The following is a 22703-nucleotide window of genomic DNA, read 5'->3' on the forward strand; positions in this document are numbered from 1 at the left end:
TAGCCATCCGGGATGACTATGGCGATGTCCGGGGCTGAGGAGGCGTTCATCCAGGTTTCCGTGAGGAAGGCGACGTCTAGTGAGGTTATGTCGAGGAGGTTCCAGAGTTCCACAGCGTGCCTGCGGACGGAGCGGGTGTTGAGCAGGATGCACTTGAGGTGGTTGTTGCTGGTGCTTGGCTTGGTGGGTGCGGTGCAGGTCCGGAGGCAGGTGAATCAGCAGGTTTGGCAGGTGAAGGGTCCGTGGGTGCGTTTTGGGGTGGCTCGGTAGCAGGCGGGGTTCCTGCCAGCATTGAGAGCGTGGAGGGTGGCGACGCCATAGGTTTGTCGGGTGCGCTGGCATCGTCGGGGACCAGGGGTCCTGGCGCTGGGCGCGGACGGGCTTGCCTTTGGCGCGCCATTGGTGCACAATTGGCGCGTACGCGCGGACTCCGCCATAAATTGCCAAGTGGGAGGGAGGAGCAGCTGGGAGGCGGGAGCGGGGCGGCGAATGGGGTTACAGAAGGCAAAAGGGGCGGGCCACCGGGCTCAGCAGCGAGGAGCGGGGGGGAGAGAAGAGCGCGAAAAACGGGCGAGGGGGCAGGACACAGGACAGAGAACGGGCAGTACAGTGGGCACAGAGACAGGGTCAAATACAAACAGAATACAATGCTCGGCAACAAAATACAATACTTAACAGGCGAGACGCAAAAACACAGGGGCGGAAACCGGCACAAGAAAAAAAGACCAAGAGCTCAGCTGCGGGCAGCGGAGAAACTCGAGGCAGCAGCAGGGGGAGCCTGGCACACTCCTCGGGAGACGCGCTGTGTGTGGAGCGACCGGCCCTGAGCAGGGTTAAGGGTCATGGTGTTCAACATATGCACCAGTCACAATCACAGGAAATGATGTGTTTTGAAATTTTAGGAGCTGCTTTATTAACACAACGAATATATGGGTCGGTTATGTGTGAAAAGGTTTAAGCACAAGATTAACGTAATAGATTTAACAATTCATAAAAAATATCAATTATTATTTACATCAGGTAAAACATTTTTTATTGAGTTTTCAACAAATGTTACATGAAAAATGAATCATTATGATAATAAACAAATCATTCCAACTGCAGCCCTCTTGTTCAAACATAGTGCAAGAACCTCATAAATATTGTACCTTTTTCACTGAAAAACCCTTTACACAAAGTATGAAGACAGCATTTAATAAAGGGATATTGTGTTTTGAATACTTCCTTTGGATATTATTGTCACAAACTTAACAATTCTGGACAACTGTAAAGAAAGTGAGGAATTGATCCAAATAAAGCCCACAGAATTTAGAGAAATGTAAGATATGGCAACTTTATTTGCTTCTTACTTAACCTGAAGTGTGCGTCATTGGATTAGTGGATAAATAAATAGGATTTTGTCTTTTTCTATTATTCTGATCTAGTATTTGTTGAGAAGGGGAAGTGAAGTGGTATTCTACAATCTACATGGCTTTTCATAACAGACCATAAAAATTGTCTCTTTGTGTAAGTTTGCACTTTTTATTTAGAGAAATATTTGACCAGGTGCCTAGTATAGATTTTTGCGCGTAGTGAAATCTAACGTACGTACATTTCATCCTCATACAGACTTTTATAGTTTCACTAATATGCCACAGCTGAGGAAGGGATTCCTACTGAGGATTTAATAAAGGCACATTTGAATATGCTTTACCTTGGTCAAGTCTGAGGGAAAACTGTACGGTTTCATAATTAAGGTAAAAAAAATTATATTGCAAAAATAAGACGGAATAGTTCTTGAATAGCACTTTGAAGGATTACTGTATCGTTTTTAGGAAATATTCACAATACATTCCCTGGTAGTATTAATGTCCTCAGGCAAGTGAGAATGTGGGGTTTTGCTCTCTATTATGTTTGCATTGTATAATCTAAAGACTTACAGCAAAGTGGCTTCAACACAAAGGGCTAATTCTCAAACTGCATTTTCATATAAAGTAGTGCTACAGTATAATTACTCACTTACTACAAAATTCAATTCACCAGCCACTCCTTTCTTATCCTTTCTAAAATGAGATTTCCAAACATGTAAGTTCGCGAGTATGAAGCAAATATAGGGGGAACCAGGGGAATTGAGGGTGGGGTGGGGGTCTAACTTCTGCAAAATGGGAGGGGATCAGGCAAAAGTGAGGGAGCGCTTAGGTAGAGATATGCTACTGCAAAAACCCATCCGCAAAAGAGTAAGCCCATTACTAGTCACAAGGTTATTCTAGAGCTAATCTGAAGTAATCTGAAGTAGTTACAGCCCTAAAGGTGAGAAACCACTCCTGGCTTCTCACAGGTACGGGAACACCCTCTCATAGGCAAAAGCAGACATGGAGGCATGGACTTACACCACTTAGGAAACAATTCCCAATACATTACCTTTCAATTTTAAATAGAATATACAGAACTGTTATTTAACGTTGAAATGTTAGATTAAATAAAAAATCAAGTTTTCGATTTTTTTTAAAATAATTCAAGCAAACTTTCAAAAAATATTTTAAATGAATACAAAACACATAATTATCAGTTAAATGCAATATTAAGTAAATATTAAGAGGCGAGTGAGTGTAGATTTAAAAAAAATGTTGATAATAGTAATATTAATTAATTAAATTAATATACTTTAATTACATATAATTATAATTATAATTATATATATGTATTAATGTACTGTAACTTTGCAGTGTATTAGTTCTAGGTTAATAAATATATTTTCTTAAAATTAAATTGTGTTTTTATTTTATACTAAAACTTTCACTTTATAAAAAAAAAGAATATCAATTGGTATTTTTCCTCTGCCATAGGGAAATTTCAACCTATGTGTGAAAAGTTATTAGTAGCAAATTTACACTCATAAATTCAGTATTAATTTGTGGTAGTGGTTGTAGGTGGTTGTCACCAACGTTCATTTTTTTGAGACTGAGCCTTGTTTTTCATTATCAGTCGTTGACCTTGAACAAAAGAAAGAAGAAGGCAGAATAACTAGAAAGAAGGAGGAGGAATAAAAAGATAGAACAACATTGACAAATGAGGGATGACAAGGAACCTACAAAGTGAGATGAGATAGAGATAGGAAGTGTATGGTGGTGGAAGAAAAAGCCATTAGGTTGATTCAACACCATACAGTCTTAGCATTTGCAATCCTGCGTTTGGCAGCACTAGTGACAGGCTCCTAAGAATAACTTGGTAACCCTGCACGTTTTTTAACAAATTAAGCATGGTTTGCTTTCCTTGAGCCAAACACCCATCCCCCCTCCAGACCTGATAGTAAACATATTTTACTGCTCTTACATGGAATATTCAATGTGATTTGAGAGAGCGGATACTAACCAACTAGGACGTCTAGCAACCAAAGAAAAGGTAAAAACTGTACTGCATATCCATTCCTTCGCCTCAAAGAGAAAGCTTAATTATCACTAATCCTGATAGCTGCTAAAACAATTAAACAAGGACATAAATTAGCTATATTTATTGTGCTGTTATTTAAAGGTTGTCTACCACTCATTTCGAAGTTGAGCAGCAAGTTTCGAAAAGTCAATGTGCCATCCTCAAAAAGTGTAGATATATATTCAAGTTTATTTTAATCCATTGCATATGTGACTTACCAAAGCCAATGTTGTTCAAAAGTTAGCACTTGTTGTGCAGCTTTGAATGCTGCTTTGAAAATGTCCATAACAGCGTGTAACTGCTTTGGCTGAAATAAATGTGGTATGTACTTAAAATTTCACAAGTCTTATTTTCCATTGGCTTAATTTGATTTTTTTAACGTATAACTACCAGGGCAGGTAGCATAAATTAATCAGTAGAGGGTGCACTTTAAATTATCACATTACTCTGGATGGAGAGTGGAGCACAGTCACACCACAGATGCCACACTGCTTTCTATAACATATTTATTTATTTATTTTAATTTTTGGTTTCCCTAAGCTTTTATTGAAAATTCAAGAAGTGTTCATGTATATGTCAAGAGTCTTGGGCATCGTTATATAGAACTTAATCGCCCTGGATAAGCACCAAAGCATATTTGCAGACTAGGAACACATTATAGAAGTAAATAAAAAGAAGAGGATGTGTGTCTGGTGTTGCACAGACAGGAAATACTTCAGTGTTATGCATGAGAAGTTGTGCTCTAATTATGTTTTTTCTATGTATTTTGGTGTGTATTGAAGAAAATGGCGTATGATATAGCACGCTTAGGCTTCAAGTGGCACGTACATAAGTCTGATATTAAAAGTGCAGTGTTCTCATGAGCATTCGATATTAAAGATGTACTCACGTGTTTTTCTTGGTGCTTCTTGCAGGCCGCATTGGTTCATGGAACACTGGGAATGATGACTCGCCCAATGCTACTGATGATGCAGCGGATGAGATCATGGATCGCATTGTGAAATCTGCCACCCAAGTGCCAAGTCAGCGAGCTGTGCCTAGAGAGAGGAAGCGCTCACGAGCAAATAGGAAGTCATGTGAGTATAATGAAAAAGAACACCTAAGGAATACCAAACTGTCACCTCTGCATGTGGGTGTGGTGGGGAATGACACACAACCTTCCATCTAAAATCCCTTGGTATCCATCAAATTTTGTCTAATGGTGCCCTATTGCTTCATGTCAGAAGGACCTCTTTCTTCCAGTCCTGAGGTTTTTTTTCACACTGCTGAATTCTACGACCAGTATTCGTTATTTGCTCCAATTAAGAAAATTGGATTGGCACATCTGATAATTATTTGTTAATGGAAATTCCTCAACTTGATACGTGGGACCTAATGTGAAGCAGTATCTTTACCCTATCAAGTAGAATTTCAATTGTTGCTAAAGGTTTTCCATCAGTTTGCCTTACCTTTATCGTCTCTTCATCACCACATTTTTTATGCTTTGAAGGGACATCTCTAGAACACATGCAATTGCCTGACCCTCAACAATGGCATATTCCTTGCATCACCATCCATTTTGTTTCACTGTCTAGCAAGTCATTCTGGATGTTCTTAACCACTACACTACAATTAATGCATATATCTTGATTCCAATTCCTTACAGTTTTTCTGGGCAAAGAAATAGATTTCTTAATTGTGTTGGGTGATTCTATTTGTTCTCATGAGATCACGTAATTTAAAATATGGCAGCAGAACTGAAAGCCATAGGAAGGAAAATGCATAAATGTCTTAGGTTCAAGGCAGGTGGAATTGTGAGCCTAATTGCAAGTTTCAAGTTAATCATGATGGGGCCACCAGCCCTGTTTGCAAGGTTTGAGATTATTCAAGGGGTAAAGTGTTTTCATACTGACAAGTTGGCTGCTGAAAATACCCAAAATATCCAGGTAAAACTCCAGGAAAAATGTGGTATTTCAATCGGAATTGGAGCAGTATTCACGATTCTAATGGTAATACCCTATATTTAGGCAGCCCTTCGGACCCAGCATGTAATATTGTGGTAACCCCCCATGGAATTTGCTATATTTGCACTAACATTAACTATGGGGGTTGTAAGGTCACCAGGACTTTTTTTTAAGTTCGCTCGTAATGGAGGTTTAAGTGGTGATATAGGATTCATGAATCTCCAGGCAGCATTTTATTTCTGGTAGAAAGTATTGCCAAGGACATAGGAGTGTATTCGTAGTAGAAACTATCATGCCTTATTCTGTTACCATCTAACAAAAATTGACAATTAACCTCTCTTTTACTGATGCTTACCAGAGACTCGCCCCTCCTTTTGTGAACCTCAGGTAACTGTCCTTTTATTATGATGAACTTCAACCACCACACCCACCAGTCCATTCAACAGCCCTTGTCACATACTTTCAAACGCAGTTAAATTATGAAAAATAACCAGATGACAAGCATGTTTCCTAAGTCCTAATGGAAGTTAGCACTGTCTATGGAATGCCAAGATTGGTTTTGCCAATCAGAATGCTTATGTGTGGTATTAATTACTGCTGATTGTCTTCATTCTAAGTTAAGTGAATGTGTCAACTATGAACATGAATCAGAATGGGATAGCTGGCTTGTCTGTCTGTGTGTAATGGCTGTGATTTGGTGGATGAGTGTTACTAGCATTATATTCTACATGCTACTTGGCGCTAACTTGCTGTTACTTGCCCTTCCCCTCCTTATGAGTCCGTATCCCTCACTCTGCCCGTAAATGTAAGCAGCCACTCAAAGTGCACAGGAAGGACTCTCTGTTTCAAGGCAAAGGTAAAGCATGCGAGGCAACCTCACGAGTCAATATGGCCAGCTGATAGGAATAATTGGCTTTATATAATCCTTCAAGGTAACAGTGGACACTAGTTTAACAGGTTGTGAATTGTCAGGTAATACTAGTAATACTTTTGCTCATTAGTCTTCCACACTGAACAGAAGCATTTTGACCTCCCACATTAGTAAGATAGCCAACGTTTGTGTTTCATCTACCAACAAAGCGTATGCATGTTAAAAGCTTTGCAGAGGTTTATCAATGTTCCTTTGGGTTGGAAATCGATGCCTGTCCCCACTGAAGCAGTAATACCTATATACCACATTTCTTAACATCAAATGCAAATGTTATACTTATATTAGCAGTTTCAAGGTAAAACATCTGAGGGGTTGGCACTCCTTTGTAGGAATATTCAAAGCATTTTGGCTAGTAGGATGTTCACACAGCAAACATTTCCCTCATAGAAACCTTTCTCAAGTACAGCTTACAGAACCCTTTCTGGTGATCACCTTATTATGAACATTGACTCCAGTCCTAAACTTTTCCCCTGCAAATCATTGATTTCTCGTGTGGTGGTCTAATTAGGTCAACATAATCAAAACAAATTGACAACAACCAGAACGCATTAGGCTGTCACAAAAAATAATTGGGCTGGAAACAGTGTTCTAATGACCTGGATGGAGTTGCTCACATTATTCCACTTATACCTTTATGCTGCACTGCTGGAGGGTTAGAGACCGCAGCTCATGTAGATCGGACCCTTTGGCATGCATCTGCTTTTGTGTTGAAGCAGAAAGGGTGGAACAGTTCTGCAACAGCTAGATAGGCATCTCCCATAAGATTGGTAAAGAAGCTCACAAGCAATACCATCCAGTACACACAGACACAAGCTTGTGTTGATCCTTTTGTTATATTTTTCTTTTGTTTTCAAAATAAACTGTTTCCTTTAAGAAGGTCCACAGCTTACAGTAAATTCTGGACCAGGCCATACTGTAGTTTCCTGCAGCCATGCGGTGGAGTAGGACCTGAAAGTGGGTATTTAGCTAATTCAGAGGTAGAGCTAAGTCAGGGGTCAGGCCTAACTCTAAGAGCCCAAGTATGAGCTGAGCCATCGAAATATTTTATATGTAAATGATACAGCAAGCGTCTTGTAAAAAATATGCTAAAGACTCTTTCAGATTAAAAGTATTTATTTTTCTTGTGCACCAAGTTTTTATTTAGTGCATTAGATTCTCTCACTACGATAACATATGTTAAATAAAAGATTATAAACCTGAACCACCTCCTCCAATGCTGACAACTGTGCCACAACTGAACCAAGAGATCTCAGTTTGTCATGTGCACCGTATACATGGCCATTATTGTTATATGTGGAGCAACATTAATGTCTAATAGACCATGCCTACAAGATAATTTTATATAGCACACATCCTGACCTGGGTTTCTTCAACATAGTCTCAGATTTGACACGCAACTTAAGTGGGGCACTGTAAAATAAAGAGATTTATGTAGGATCACCTTTTGGCCATATGTGGAATCTAGGATTTGAACAAGGTTTTCCTGGCTACTCTTGAATGAGTATCTCCTCCCCTCTCACTGTTCCACCAAATGACAGTGCTTTGTTTTCATACATTTCTTGATCTAAATGAGTACATGTTCAATCAATACAAGTATTGTAACTTAATTTAAGTTAATTTAGTCTGATGCGATACCTGTAAAGATGTCGTATTAACAAATTAAGCGTACGGGAAGATTGAAGACTATTTTTAGGTTAAATACTTTCCCCTGACATAACAAACTGTAAAGAGGGAGCAGGCCAGTTCTTTAATGACAGAAATGACATTGATTAGCAAACAAAGAGGACTCTGACTCTCTACAGTTTGCTCTGAATACAGGTAAGACAAACTTGCAGCTCAGCTCCACCCCAAATTTAAAGCGCCTATCTGCTGTACTTTTTTAAAATGTCACTACGGATGGAAAGAGGTAGTTCTAAGTATACATGGCTTAGTTATGTTGTGGCTCGCCAGTTCCCATGGACCAGAGGTTGAGCCAGCCATCCAACCCGAGCCAGGCTGGAGCCGCGCTCAGCTTGCAACCGCCAGTAGATCTCCTTTTCTCCTGGCAAGGGAAGCCCATTCAGGCCAAGATCTTTGTACATCTTTGAGATGGCCAGCATTCGTGACATCTTAGGGGCTTTCATCAGATTTGCAGGGCCAGGACAGTATTTCTCATATCACCAGCGGTTCTTGGTGCTACCTGATTTTATACACAGGAGAACTGAGGCCGTTTTCACTGAGGGGAGGGACCAGGCACATAAAATCTGGCAATATTCTTTCCGACCAGTGTCTCACCCGCTAGCAGGGCGCCTGTCAGGTTAGCGCTCCCAAGAGATCTCAAGGTAACATTAGCAAGCTGCAAAATACAGAAAATAAACAATATGCTTCAGTAAATCTGCAAAAGCAAGCTGAGAGCAGACTTGTATATTTATGGAAACTCTCGGATGAAAATGCAATTTATCTTTTAACTTTCACTTTCTCCGGGCTGAGTTATGCACTGCCAGCTCCCGGTCTTTGTTTTAACTTAGGGTAGTTTGCCAAGAAAGTTTATTGAAAAAGCTCACTGAATTTCTCGGGCGGGGTTCTGGCATGTGGCAACGTTCAGAAACGGAAAGAACGCGGGACTTTGCTTTGCATCCAACTTACTGTCTCAGCACTAGAATCATAGACGGCTACTGTCTCTTGTACTTCGCACCTTAGGACATACCACAGCCTTTGGCATGTCAGTCCTCATGCCTCCGCTGGCTTTCCTCTCCCTGTCCAGCAAGCAGGACTGTACTTGTGCGCACCAGGTGTGCCGCATGTTGCAGGTGGGTGGGACATATCAAAGGCCTCAGGGTCTGTTGAGATGTTTTTGGTTTTGACTAGACGCTGATATATTTTCTCTGTCTGTCTGCCTGTCTTCCCTGATTTTTTTTCCTTTCAGAGCCCCACCCATAATAAAAAAACAGGATGTGTTTTCATTTAACCACAGCCCATCACCCTTTCTTGAGAAGTGCTTAAATAAATTGCCAATGCACGCACATTCTATACGGGTACTTTTCGTAGCCACTTAATATAATACCCACAAGCTCATGAGTGGAGTAAATATTTAGTCTGAAACACCATCCCATCAGCATTTTTGGTGGGGCATTCCAGTTACCTGACATATATTATTTGTTTTTTTGTTAACTCATGTCCACATGACTGCAGCAGAGATCAAAACCAATATTTCTGTAGAAATAATACAATAATAAATTATCGTGACTCTAATGGCTGATTCTGCATGGTAGCAGCATCTTCCGGGACAATACAAACAGCTTTTTTGCTTCAGTAAATGGCCTTTTTCTGATTGAATTGGACGCAAGTTTTCTGGCAATATTACTCTTCCCATTTGCTCATGTTTCTTGATGAAGCAAATAGAAAGTAAATGCACTTTTGTTATTGTTTATATGCATCTTCCCCATAGCAGATGCTTTCATGAGAAGCCGTAACGTTTTCAAAAAACAATAGCAACGCATATGTCCATGCGAACTGGGTTTTAAATATTACATGAAACTCATTTTGGAAACAAATTCATATTATCATAGGTATATTCTGTGTTGAACAGTGGTGGCTTCAGATTACTGGAAAATGGGGCCAACATGTCTGTTTGCAGTGGATTGAGATGCTGTAGTTCACAAAATTATACTTGGACTGGAACGCTGAAAGTCTTCTCAGCATTCCTGCTCTTCCCCCTGATCCTGTGTTAGCATTTCCTGTTCTCCCACTAATTTTCTTTAACTGGCCTGCAGGAGCCTTTATTATAGTTGCCAAAGTCGTCCATGTTCTCATGTTGATAAGCACGTCATATCACAGTGTCATTGATGATCCACCCACTGTCATGTATTTATTATCCGTGTTCCTGATGACATGGATAATCTTCCTGAATGGTATCCGGGTGGCATTTTCCCTACAATTTCACCTATAAGATTTCAAGACTTTGTGGGTATCGTATGTGATAATGGAGACTCTACCATTGTCAAACATGATACTCACAACTCCACCGGTGTCTAACAAGATATACTCACAGCATCTCCTGAGAACTAATCCATCCTTTCCCAACACAAGAAATCCTCTAATCTCAACTGTGATCCTCCAAGGTTGTTCATAATGCCCTTAATGTCACTCATGCTACCAAATCATTTGTAATTCCACCAGTTGATCTGTCATTGTCACCCATCTTCCCCCAGTGTGATCATTGATCCCTTAATGAAGAATCCCACAATCCTTCAAGATAGTCAGTTGATATCCATGACCCTCAAAATCCTTAATGGCCTCCTTTTACAATCTACTAATGCTGTTACCCAGCCTCATATATGACACAACAGTGCAGTGAGCTAATATATAGTCCAGGACTGCTGGGCTTGGAGTGCTAGTGCCATCCACGTTTTCCAAGTGGACTGCATAGCCACCAGTTTTGTGGATTAACACACAGCGTCCTCCAGAATTCCCTCAAATCCTCCAGGATTCCCCTTTGTTCTCCATAAATTGAAGGCATTTTAAAAATATAATTTCCACTTTACCCTGTGTGGTCATTTGTCAATATTTGTGACAGAAGTTTCATAAGTACCTCATTTATCATTTATTTGAAGCAAAACATCATGGCTGTCCTTTTTAATACATTTTATGTTCGTGTTGGGTGTTTTAGAGGAAATGTGTCATTGTTTCACACCTAAAGCATAGGCAATAACTGGCACTTCAAGATAAAACTCTGAAACGAAATAGATCGGAAAGAATATCTCCCAGCATCTGATTTGACTTGGTGGATCTCTAGACATTATATAGAAACTCTTTCCCATATCATTAACCCAGCAGTGTCATATGGAATTTGGAATCTATATTTTGGAGGTTATAGCGTATGTCCCATCGGCTATAGTGCATTTGTAATATGGTAGATGGGACATCTTCCATTTTTGCGATGGAATATCGATCAAAGATGTCACTAGAACTTCAATTGTCTGTCTGATGAGCACAGAAACATCATCAGATGTTCCAGAGAGTCAGCACAAACTGGGAATAATGCAAAAGGCTCCAGTCATATAAGCACCACATCATTTGAAGAAGCAAGTCTGTCAGATAGACGGACATCTTCTCCTCCACGCCTCCATTTCTACAACCCACACTAACCATCATCCACCTCTTCATCTTTCCCTGGCCATTACGTGGAGTTTGCCAATCATGAATGGTGCAGCTAAAGAGCATTATCTTTTAAAGTCACTTTTGTAGCACTCATACACATCATGTCAACATTGCTAGAGATGATTAGGGATCTGAATTTACACAGTTGTAATTACATCAACTCTAGCAACATTTAGTTTTGCAGATCTTTTTAATATAAATGATGCCTACTCATATTTGAGCATTATTTTGCTGTGCTAATTGACAGTCTCAGGTGGGCTTTGTTACTGCAACAGGTAATCGGGTAAAGAAAATGCATCTCTGAATGTCTTCAATCTTAATAATAGTGTGGCCCAAATATTGCCAAATAAAAATACTGTGTCCTAAATATAGTTAATAAATAATGGCTCATTAGAGTTAATAATAGAAATTCTACACCCAATATAGTGATAAACTATATTTAGGCCAACATATTTATGCCAGACAATATTTTGGTTATCGATAATCTGACGTACAACCTTAATGTGCATGTGCACATACAAACATAAACGCGCACACTTGCATGCAGTCCCCCATCCCCCTGCCTATTATTGCAAAACACCCAAACTCTTTACAGTTCACAAATGTCTTTTTTTCTGGAGGTTAACAGTCCTGCTCTTTTCTGCATATTCTCCCTCATCACACGTACCTGAAGGTAGCCCTATAAAACTTGCACCAGCGTTTATGCTTGATGTTTTCACTGCCCCAGTTATTCCTAGCATGCTTCTTGCGTGTAAAGGAGATGCAACTATACAATTCTTGTATTGTAAACTATGGTAATTATATTCAGCAAATAATTAAAGAAATGTGTGTCGCTTCACCTGCACGTTCTGGTATTCTTTTCCTCAATGCTCCTCTTTTTTGATTTTTTAGCTGTTGATTCTTACATTATTGTGACATGACTTGTTAAAAATAATACCTATGCATGCATTTTATTTGTCCACTGTTATTGTCAACGCAGCTATTAGTGTTTTCTCACTCATTAACTAGTGGTGTATAATTGTCTTTTTACTCAACTCTCAGTAAGAAGAACGCTAAAGACTGGACTGACTCCAGAAGAAGCCAAAGCACTAGGTCTGGTGACCACGTCTGAGATGCAGGTGTGACACGTAAAGGAGGCTGCAAGAAGCATCGTTCTCCGTAACGTGTGGACATACAACTGTCTGCAATGTGCTGCCAGCTCCGTCTGCTGCTCCTGACATCGCGTCCACTGTTAGTTTCATTTTTGTAATGTGTGCAACATGTAGAGAAAATGCAAGAGCCACAAAAGGGGCAACGGCCCACCAACCCCCTCAGACGGTTACAAAAAGCAGGGGTGTTTGTGAGTACGAACAGATGAGAGCCCAACGCTGCACCTCTCAAGCTACACTGATGTGGGTATTAGTAGACTCTGTTGAGTTGTCGTTCATTGTCTGAGCTGTGTTTACGTTGGCTTTTCTTGTGGCCTATTATTGTAGCTGTTACGAAAAGGAATTTGTCATTGCAGCAATAGCCCTTAGCAAAGCGGACTCAAAAGTTTGTCCATAATGATTTCTTGTTACCTTACATCGAGTTTTCGTGGAGAAAGGAAGTGACACCATATTGCCCAGATGCCTATCATTGTGGACAAGATATGAAGCCACAGGAGTGCCCTTTGCCACATTGCAACAGCAAATCCATATCTAGCATTGTGAAATAACTGTGACCAGCCGCAGGGAAAAGGCCACTGTGGTTTGGTATTGACCATGTCAATCTGTACATAAAATTGAAGAGCAATTTTGAAAAGTGTTTATTAACAATGGCCATGTACGGCATTGTCTGTCTAATGTTATTATGTTTACTAAGTATGTTTTGTGTATATATGTACAGCAATGTTTGTACCTGGTAGCAGTTCTATTTGTTTCCTACTGTGTTAGGAGAAAAAGAAGGATTAATTTCCCCTCTTGCACAATCTGTGTTAGTTCACTCCAAATAGTTGTATGCCTGGCCCAAACATGTCTGCTTAAGGACACTTATTCAGCCACTTTGGCATTTGGTCGCTCAATTAGTAGCTTTTAAGCGGATACCTCTGCAGCCATCACCATTTTTTATATTTATTTGTATGTTGTTGAAGAACGAAGGAGAAAGAGGTTGTGTAGGTCACAACATGACCTGCCTGTTTAGCCAGATTCTCTAACTGCTGTCACTCACGTGGCAGCCACACATCTTTTTCCACACATGACTGAGTTATTGCTTGCCTGTGGACTAGTGGTGATCAGACGGGAAGCTGAGACAATGCTGTTGGCCGAGAAGATTGGTGTAATAGTCAATGTTTCCAAGTCCGTCGTCTGTTGCTGACCTGGAAGTACACCACGTAGGAACACCAGCATAGCACAGCACATCTAAGAAGAATCAGGGATGAAAACCATACTTAAACATACATTTTTACTTTTTTCTTGTGAACCAGAAATAAATGTAAGTTAATGAAGAATATGAAAGGAATTTAAGCCTACTTGATTGACACAGCAGGGTACAGTAATATTCAAGAAGAAAAGATTGTGCTAATTGGTCATTTTGATGACGTTTGATTGTAAAGAAAGATGTGAGCATTGGATTTGGATACTTCCAATTTCTCAGGAAACCAAATATGGTTTCATTTGCAGAGTATCGTTTGTGACAAGTTGAAATATTTGAAAGAGGAAAACAGATTTACGCTATACTCAAGTCATGCAGGTGTTCCTTGTGACAGTTTTTAAGAGAGAAGAATAATTTTATGAACTAAGGAAGTCATTAAGACAGCTGTAAATGCTAATAATCACATATGAAAAAGGCTTAGATTTTGTTCCAGCCCTGTCTTCAATGCTGTGCTCCACCTTATCTAAATGAGAGACGAAGGAATTAGAAAGTAATTATTCAATAGTTGGACTTATGCTACTGAGAATTAAAGAGAAAAGTGAACAAATGAGAGTTCTAACACTGGATTTTGCATCATGTTTGCATTTCAGAACGATGGAAGAGCGACAGTGCATGCCTCACAATCAATTGACTCTCAAACCAGCGTGAATTCAGACATTAGGAAGGACATTCCCATTAAAGTCAGTGCAAGTGAACAGTTGTGATGCAGTTTTCCCAGGATAATGAGTTCAAAGAGAAGGTATCCTCTCACCCCACAGCAAAATACATTGGGATGAAATTTTCTTTTAACTTCTAGGAGTTTCCTAAATTTCATCTGGATGGCCACACAGAGACAGGCTAGAGATACTACCTGAATGCTTAAATGATGTGCACAGATGCCTTGTGCTGTGGGTCAGTTGCTCCCATGAGAGCCATATACATATAAATACATACATATATTAGTGTGTTTCCATGTGTATGTGTAATGCACTCTCAAAGCAGTATATTTAACTGTAGGCTGCTGGTATTCTCCTTATGTCTTAAACTATGAGTTTAGCTGTCAACCAAAGTATATGCATTGTTCAAGTGCCCTGCTCTGGGGAGTGTTCTTTCAAAGGCACTTGGAGTGGAGATCGCGCATACTGTTAGAGAGAAAATAACAGAAAATGTTATTGAGAGTTCATGTGTGCACAAGCAAGGTACTAAGGAGCAAGTGGCTAGACAGGAAGGGCATCATCCAAATATAATTAGAGTTTCCTAAAGATAAACTCTTATGAGCAAGTTATTCAATGATACGTTTGTTTACTGATAGGTGCTGTGCTGTTTTTTGGACAAGTGAGGTGTGATTAATAAGTTTGGCAGACGTCTGTGATCACTGAGTGAACAGGAAGCAATCTTAAACCAAGACCTAGTATGGATTTTAGACGACAACACAAATTATTAAAGTGTGCCGTGTATCTCAAAACGCTTACAGGCATTGCATGACATCAATACATTCTTTTGAATATTTCTTCCCACTGTCAAAATAGGCTTTCTTTGATGCTCTTGTCTACCCTAGCTCCAGCTCGGTTGATGTCAGAAGCCATTTATTTTATGCCTATAATGTTATGTCACTTGCCAATAGCTGAAAATAAAATGACGGCTCATGTATCAGTACAGGATAATGTGGGAAATGTTTCAGTACTTATATTTTACAGTGGAGGTCTAATAGCTGGAGAGTAGATTTATTTGGAGTTTGAGTGTGGTAGACGTTTGAAGTAGTGTGGAACAGTCAAAGGAGCAACACTTGGAAGTTGGTATTATGATGACTATTGCTCCAGCCTTATGAATCATGAAAGTTCAATGAAGATTCAGATGATGAAAGGGAAGCAAATCTTCCCCTATGTAGAATTTGCTTTCTACAAAATCATACTACGCATTTCTCATTAAGGTAAAAATGTTTGGAGGACACGATTATTTGTGATTCACGGGCAAGATGAGACTTCCCATCTAACAACATTTCATCATTTAGGATCTAACACTTTCCATTTGGAATTCTTTGCATTTCTGTACAGAATATGTTGTCTCATGCATAACACCACCCAAAGTTCTGCTATGCACTGAACTGTACCAATATGTACTTGTTGTTCTCATCATCCAGCTATCAACGTTCTTGATGTGAGGGCATACCCATTCTAACATATAGTCAGTCGTACTACAAATTTGGTGTATGGTAATGAGACAAGCGTATAGGCACATCTGATGACCCCGTCCAGAAAAACTTAAGTTCCAAACTGAGAACAAATTATGTTTTTTTTTCTCCGAGTTTTACATTTCATGGTTCCTCATATGCCAGCAGTTTAAGTTGTTATAAGTGAGCTCTGCTTAATGGAAACAAGATAAAAAGTGCAAAATGACCATTTAATATGGTGTCCTTATAGTTTTCATACCAATAGGACGCATGTTACACCAAGCTTAAAATCAACAGAAAGACACTAGTGCTAGTTACAACCTTCTAAGGACTGGTGCTTCCTGGTCAGATGTATTGCAGTCAGAACCAGATATGTTGTCCTCTAAAGCTTCTATTAAAGAAAACTGTAGAAGGAAAAAATTTATAAGGGGCAGGGCAGTGTATGGTATTTGTTTTGAGAACATTTCTGTTGGTTGCTTCCTTCACAGAAAGTCTAGTGAAACTCCTGTTCCATTTTTAACATTCTTATCCATCAAAACAGTTAAGTATGAATCTGCCTTCACTACATTGGAGCTGAAATAATGAAATGTTCTACATTGACAAAATGATAATTTATAAGCGGAGCTTGTGTTTTTGGGAACATATGTAACTAAGCCCGAAAATGAGTTTGATATATATATATTTCAGCAGCAGTGTTAAAGCACAACTGAAGTGAAAAACGACATGACCCTATTGTAGCTGCACGGCCTCTTTGACTGACTATAATACAAGGTAGAATATCACGTCTCACCTTCATGGCATGACATACCAACAAACTCCCTGCCATGTTCAGGCTGCATGTGCATCCTACAACAGTACATTTACTCATTTGTTTCTGCACTTTACGTGAGATGGTGTTTTCGGCAAGGTACTCGATTATGTTAACTTTTCAGAGTGAAACCTTTCTAGGTCATATGGCAGAGCGTTGTTGAATATTATACAAATCTGTGGTAAATAGGGATACATTTTCTAGTGGCACCAACTGAGCATTGGACCGCACACAATACCCATTTATGTTGTTGACTGGGGTCAAATGTGCTCTTTGCAAATTGTGCGGAAATGTAACCCTAGAAATGTTGAACCGTTTTCAGAAAGTATTTAAGGAGGAATGTAACAAATGCTACTAGTGTGGTAGGGAATAGGTATATGAACAAAGGACTACTACAACAAGTAATCTATGTCAGGGGACACAAACTAGTCCATAGAACTATTAACACTATGAGGATTTTCTCAGTTGCTTCGTAATTTTTTTAAGCCATAGTATCTACAATTATGTTTCCATGAAAATATCTGGTCTCCCAAGTACATCCAAAGGGATGTATTCATTTTTCTGATGCCCAATGGTTGACTTGGGTTTTCTTTGGTAAAGTGTATGGTCCTGTAGGCTTCCACACTGAAACTTCAAATATTTCTAAGATGTTCTCATTTTTGCATTAGGAGAAGTTATTTATTAAAGATTTGTATCACAACTGTTGTATTGGAACAAACACAGATAGCATTACCAAATAGCAATTTCTTGACATTAAAAAGGTCTCTTTACCGTCTGAGAAACAGATGTTAGAATAATGGCAGTTCAGACCCACTCAGAACTTAGAAAACGTTTTCAAACCCATGCTTGTATTTCGTGAAAAAAATACATTCAAGGATTATGATACATCCTCAACACACCTTTTGCTTGCATATTTCATAGTATGGCTCTTTGTGGCTTCCCCTTCAGAACTTCCATAGAGCTGTGGACTGTTTTAGTTACATGCCCGTTGCAAGAATTAAAAAGATAAAATATGAAGGATTTGAAGCCACTGCAGTTAACAATTAAAGCATAATAATGTTAATACATAAATTATTGCAATAGTGTTATAAAGCATAAACTCTCTCCTGTATGTTTTAATATGAATTTGGACAATGGCCTCCGAACTTTTATAAAAACAATTCTTTGTAGGACAGTGGTCAATAAAATCCAAGCACTAATTCAAATCTGCTTACAAATCCATACCCAGACACTACACACCTCTTAAAATAATATGGTATGATACAGAAGTTTGTTTTAAAGTAGGCTGTTGTACGGCAAATAATTCCAAATGTGTTCTATGTTGAGGATGGAGTAATTGAAAGGGTACTGTGTAATTTAAGAAGTACAGCTCCGTCAACCATATTAATAAGCCGAATATGTCAATTTAACTTTGCGTTCCATATTCTGATAAAGGAATTTGCGTGGTAGAATGGAAACTGTTGTATATTTATAATTTTCTAATTATTGATAGGATCGGGAGTACTGTTCGTCCTATAGAGAAAGTTACTGAATTAATTGGACATCGCAGCGCCACTTGTATCTTTATGAGATTATAATGCTGTTGCAATTGAACTACATAGAAGCCTTACCGGCTATATTTTTTTATATTTAACAATTTTCAAGTACAGAGACCGAAATTAAGAAACACATCTAGACAATCCATGTTTTGATACAAATATCATTCTATCCAAGTTTTTCATTTTTTATTCCATATTGTCTCCCTAAAGTGCCTTTTATGCTTTAATAAAAAATATGCTTTAAAAAGTATACAAAATATGCTGAGTAAATTAGTTGGCTGCTCTTTGCCCTCAGTTTGACTGAGGGTCTGCTATATGTGTTTTTGAATTATGAACATGACAGCTCTATTTTCCGTTAAATGGTTCTTCAAATACAAACTGTTGAGAAATATAAATTAATAGGTCCACATTAATGTGATATTTGTTAATTCCTAGCATGGTGACATAGACCATCATACAGCAATAAACACTATCAACATGCACTGTCCCTTCACCTCTCCGCAGCAGTAGTGACAAATTGTAACTGTCCAATTATTTTTTCATTCTTATTTGAAAACTATAGTATCACTGTGAGCTTTCCCTCTTAGTCCTGTATGCATTTACTGATATCACAAACCCCACACTTGAGTAGCACTTGTGTCATTCCTCCTGTTCAAAGACCTTCGTTAGGTGAATGCCTTTTGTATTGTGAACTGGGAACTTGTACAAAAAAATAGATGTAAAGTAGAAAATGATGCATTTCGTAGACGAAGGGCAAAAGCTGTAAAAATGTGTAAATGTCACTATTCTTATTTGTGTGTAGCATAGTGTAAAATAGGCCTATTGACAGTGTTATTATGTGAATTGTAATTTAAAAACAAGCCATGCATGATCAAAGATGTTATCTGCAGATAATTTCTTTTCTCCTTATGTGTGATTTTATTTCCCTCATTTAAATGAAGTGAGGGTTTTGTTACATGTGAAATGTATGTTCTTGGAATTTTTTCATTTCATTTTTTCCTCCATTAAGAACTTGAATGGCTATTGTTAACTCAATTACTACACACAAACACACCTACAATTTGTATCCAGCCTATGGATGCCTTTTCACAGTGTTTAGAATTGCACAGGGATCTCCCCATTTTACCTTTACCCAGCCCCCCCTTCCTGCTTCCAGTCTTTACCGATTATCTTTTGTTTCTGTGCCATGCAGATCAATGTGGAAAGCTGACTGCAAATCACTGTCCAAAGTCTTTTGATATCCACAGTTACAGAGCTCTCTGCAGCATTATGTAAGCACATCTTGCAATAAAGCTTTGTAAAGCACTGCCTGAACTATTCTCCCTTCGTTTTGTTTTCTCTGCCACTGCACTTGCATTAAAAATGGTATGAATGTCTGTTTTCTCTATGACTAGATTTTCATTTAAAAATCCTATGAAATCCCACGACACAGCATTGTGTATTTAGATGCTACAGTTTGTGGAACCATATTTCAAAAGTCGTGCGTCCAAAAATAACTAGTTCTTGACGCAGTTCAGCTAAATTTCTAGCCATACTGGATTTGTATCTCATGAAAACGCTGGTCTTATAAAAGCTCCCAGTAAAATGAAAACACACTTTTTAACCGAGATTTTTTCTCTAAGGTGCACTTTCACCATCATGTGTAGCAAGGGAATACACCTATCCAATGTTGTCCATCAGTAGGCTTGGCTACTAAAGTCTCAGCCAAGGCATTACAGTGGTTTAGGTACTGGATTAGTGATATATGCTGGTAAATGGCAATAGATTCAACCTCCCTCTTTACATCTACAACACACAATAACATTAGGGGACTCATTGCCTAGTCAATATTCGACTTCTACATTTTTTTTAATGGAAAATAATCAGGGCCACTGGAATTATGCGATTGTGCAGTGATTTTCGCATAATTATAGATTTGCCGTATTTGCTACATAATTTATCACCTGCAACATAATCTGCAGATTGTAACAAAAAACTTTTTTCTAGAACAAACGGTTCAAAAGTTACTAAAAAAGCAAGATTGGAAGGCTGTTTGCAAAACTGGACTTGTGACCTTGCAGTTGCTTATTGCTAGATTTGTGTGTTAAACTGGTACTAAAGAGGTGCGACCAATCCCCAGACAGCGTTACCAAGTGAAAAAATGACTAAATAATGAAGTACCACTATTACAAAATGTACCACATTATGCTGCATAATTTGCCTTTTGCAGCATAATTTACTCAAATTTGCTGCATAATTTGGCTCTCTCCTGCTACGTAATTCAAATGGGGCTAAAAATACAACATAGCATTTCTTTCAATACTGTGGGGTGTGGTGGCTCAGTGGACTAATGCATCCACTGCAGGGATTTGTGTTTGACCTCATGATAACAGGTTTGAATTGAAGCAGGTCCGCTCATCCTTACACCTTTCTATAGTCAATAAATGAGTACCATTGAGTGAGGTAATGTTAATGTTAATGTTGATGTTAATTTTGACTTATAGAGCGCTTAATGCCTGCAGGTCTCTTAAGCGCTTCAAGAAGATCTACGGAAGTTCCTGGAAGAGTTATATCACAGAGGGGGGAGTTAAGCCCAGGCTTCTGTAAATAATAGGGTCTTACGTTTCTTCCTGAATGGAAGGAGGCAGCTTTCAGAGCAAAGCTGACCAGGCATACTGTTCCAAAGGTATGGCATAAGGACCGAGAAGGCACGACCGCCTTTAGAGGTGTAGTTGAATCGTGGACATTTAAGAAGGCACTCCGTGGAGGACCTTAGTGAGTGACAGGGGGCATATTTTTCCAGGCGATCCTTGATGTAGTTAGGTGCCTGTCCAAACAGGGCCTTTGGGTTTGGCCCTCTGCTTGAAGGGTAGCCAGTGCATTTGTCACAGTAGGGGTGATGCCCGAGTGCGCCTGGGTAGCTTGAAAATCAGCCTGGCAGCATCATTCATCACCACCTGGAGTTTGCCCAGCAGTGAGTCCGGTAGTCCCATATAGAGTGAGTTCCCGTTGTCAAGCCGAGCCAGGATCAGGGCAGCCACCACTGTCCTCATGGATGAGAAGGAGAGGATGGGGGCGAGTCTCCTCAGCTGCCTAAGTAGGCTCACACAAGTTCCGAACACAGTGGTAATTTGATTGGGCAGTGAAAGTTTGTCATCTATCTTGATTCCCAAACTTTTCACCATCGAAGCTGGGGCTGGGGTATCACCCAGCTCGTAAGGTCAGTAATGGGAGTTCCAGGGGTTGCTATCATTGGTGATCAGTTGATCTTGAGTGAATTGGCTGTCATCCAGCTAACCACATATCGCAGTATGTCTTTCACACCAGAGTGGGCTTGAGGGGTGTTATCTATTTGTACAATGATTTGCTTATCGTCCGTATAGTTGAATACTCGGCAGTTTATCAAGGCAAATCCTTTATTAATGGTCTGAGGTATATGTTAAACAGGAGAGGGGACAGTGCCGACCCTTGTGGAACTCCACAGGGGATAGACCCCTTCTCTGACACCCAGTCCCCCATCTGAATTTTTTGGGTGCGATCTGTCAAAATGAAGTAATCCATTGGAGGATTGACCCTCCAATACCAATGTCTTTTATTCTTTCCAGGAGTTGTGAATGGTTGACCATGTCGAACGCTGCCGACAGATCTAGGAGGACTAGGACACATGGCTTCTTGTTGTCTGCTGTGATCCTGATATCATTAAGTACAGATAGCATCAACAACTCCAAACTATAGTGAGCCCTGAAGCCAGCCTGCCTATCTCCAAGAAGGTGATAGACCTCCATGAATCTGGAAAGGGTTTGCAGGACATGTTGTTCCATGATTTTGGCCAGGAAGGGAGTTGAGATATGGGTCTGTAGTTTTTCATGTTAAAAGTGTCAGCTCCTCTCTTCTTGAGTAGGGGGATTACTCTAGCTTCTTTGAAATGACTTGGGGCCAGCCCAGTTTACAACAAGAGGTTCATCAAAGAGAGGATTTCTTTCTCAATAGCTGGGAGAGCAAGTTTAAAGATCCTAGGTGGGCTGCTAAGATCTTCTTTATGGGTGTGACAAGAAGAAGTCTTAAGCATCCATGCAGGAGTCACCTTATTGCCAGCCGAACGCCCCTTGAGAAGATGGAATGGAGACACCAAGGTTGCAGAATGTGGGGTATTCCTATAGCTCCAAACCATATTTTTAACAGCAGCTTTGCAATCATCTCCAACCGCCACAGCTAACTGTATACATTCTTTCAAGACACGGTTGAATCTTTCTACCATACCATTCTCCCTTGGACAATAAACAGCGGTGGTAATGTGTTTTATTCCACACAAACGTAAATAACTATGAAATTCAGAAGCGGTAAATTGTGGGCCATTATCAGTAGTAATACTCTCAGGAAAACCTTCTCTATGGAAAACCTCTTCACAAAAACTTAC

The 22703-nt window shown here is 39.5% G+C and overlaps 1 protein-coding gene across 7 annotated transcripts in view; it reads left to right on the forward strand.

The window, feature by feature from the left end:
* The window catches only part of FHOD3 (formin homology 2 domain containing 3), a 1375152-nt gene extending 1355531 nt beyond the window's left edge, over positions 1-19621 (forward strand). For 5 of the 7 annotated variants that reach the window (XM_086965359.1, XM_086965360.1, XM_086965356.1 and 2 more), the window contains 2 exons: positions 4323-4484; positions 12463-14358. In XM_086965359.1, the coding sequence (XP_086821485.1) occupies positions 4323-4484; positions 12463-12545 (245 nt within the window). In that variant the 3' untranslated portion in view covers positions 12546-14358. Of the gene's footprint in view, positions 1-4322; positions 4485-12462 lie in introns of all 7 variants that reach the window. The other 2 variants (XM_086965361.1, XM_086965362.1) reach the window with 2 other exon arrangements.
* Positions 19622-22703: the final 3082 nt, after the last annotated feature.

This window comes from Lissotriton vulgaris, chromosome 4_1, assembly GCF_964263255.1.
Source record: "Lissotriton vulgaris chromosome 4_1, aLisVul1.2, whole genome shotgun sequence".
NCBI lineage: Eukaryota > Metazoa > Chordata > Amphibia > Caudata > Salamandridae > Lissotriton > Lissotriton vulgaris.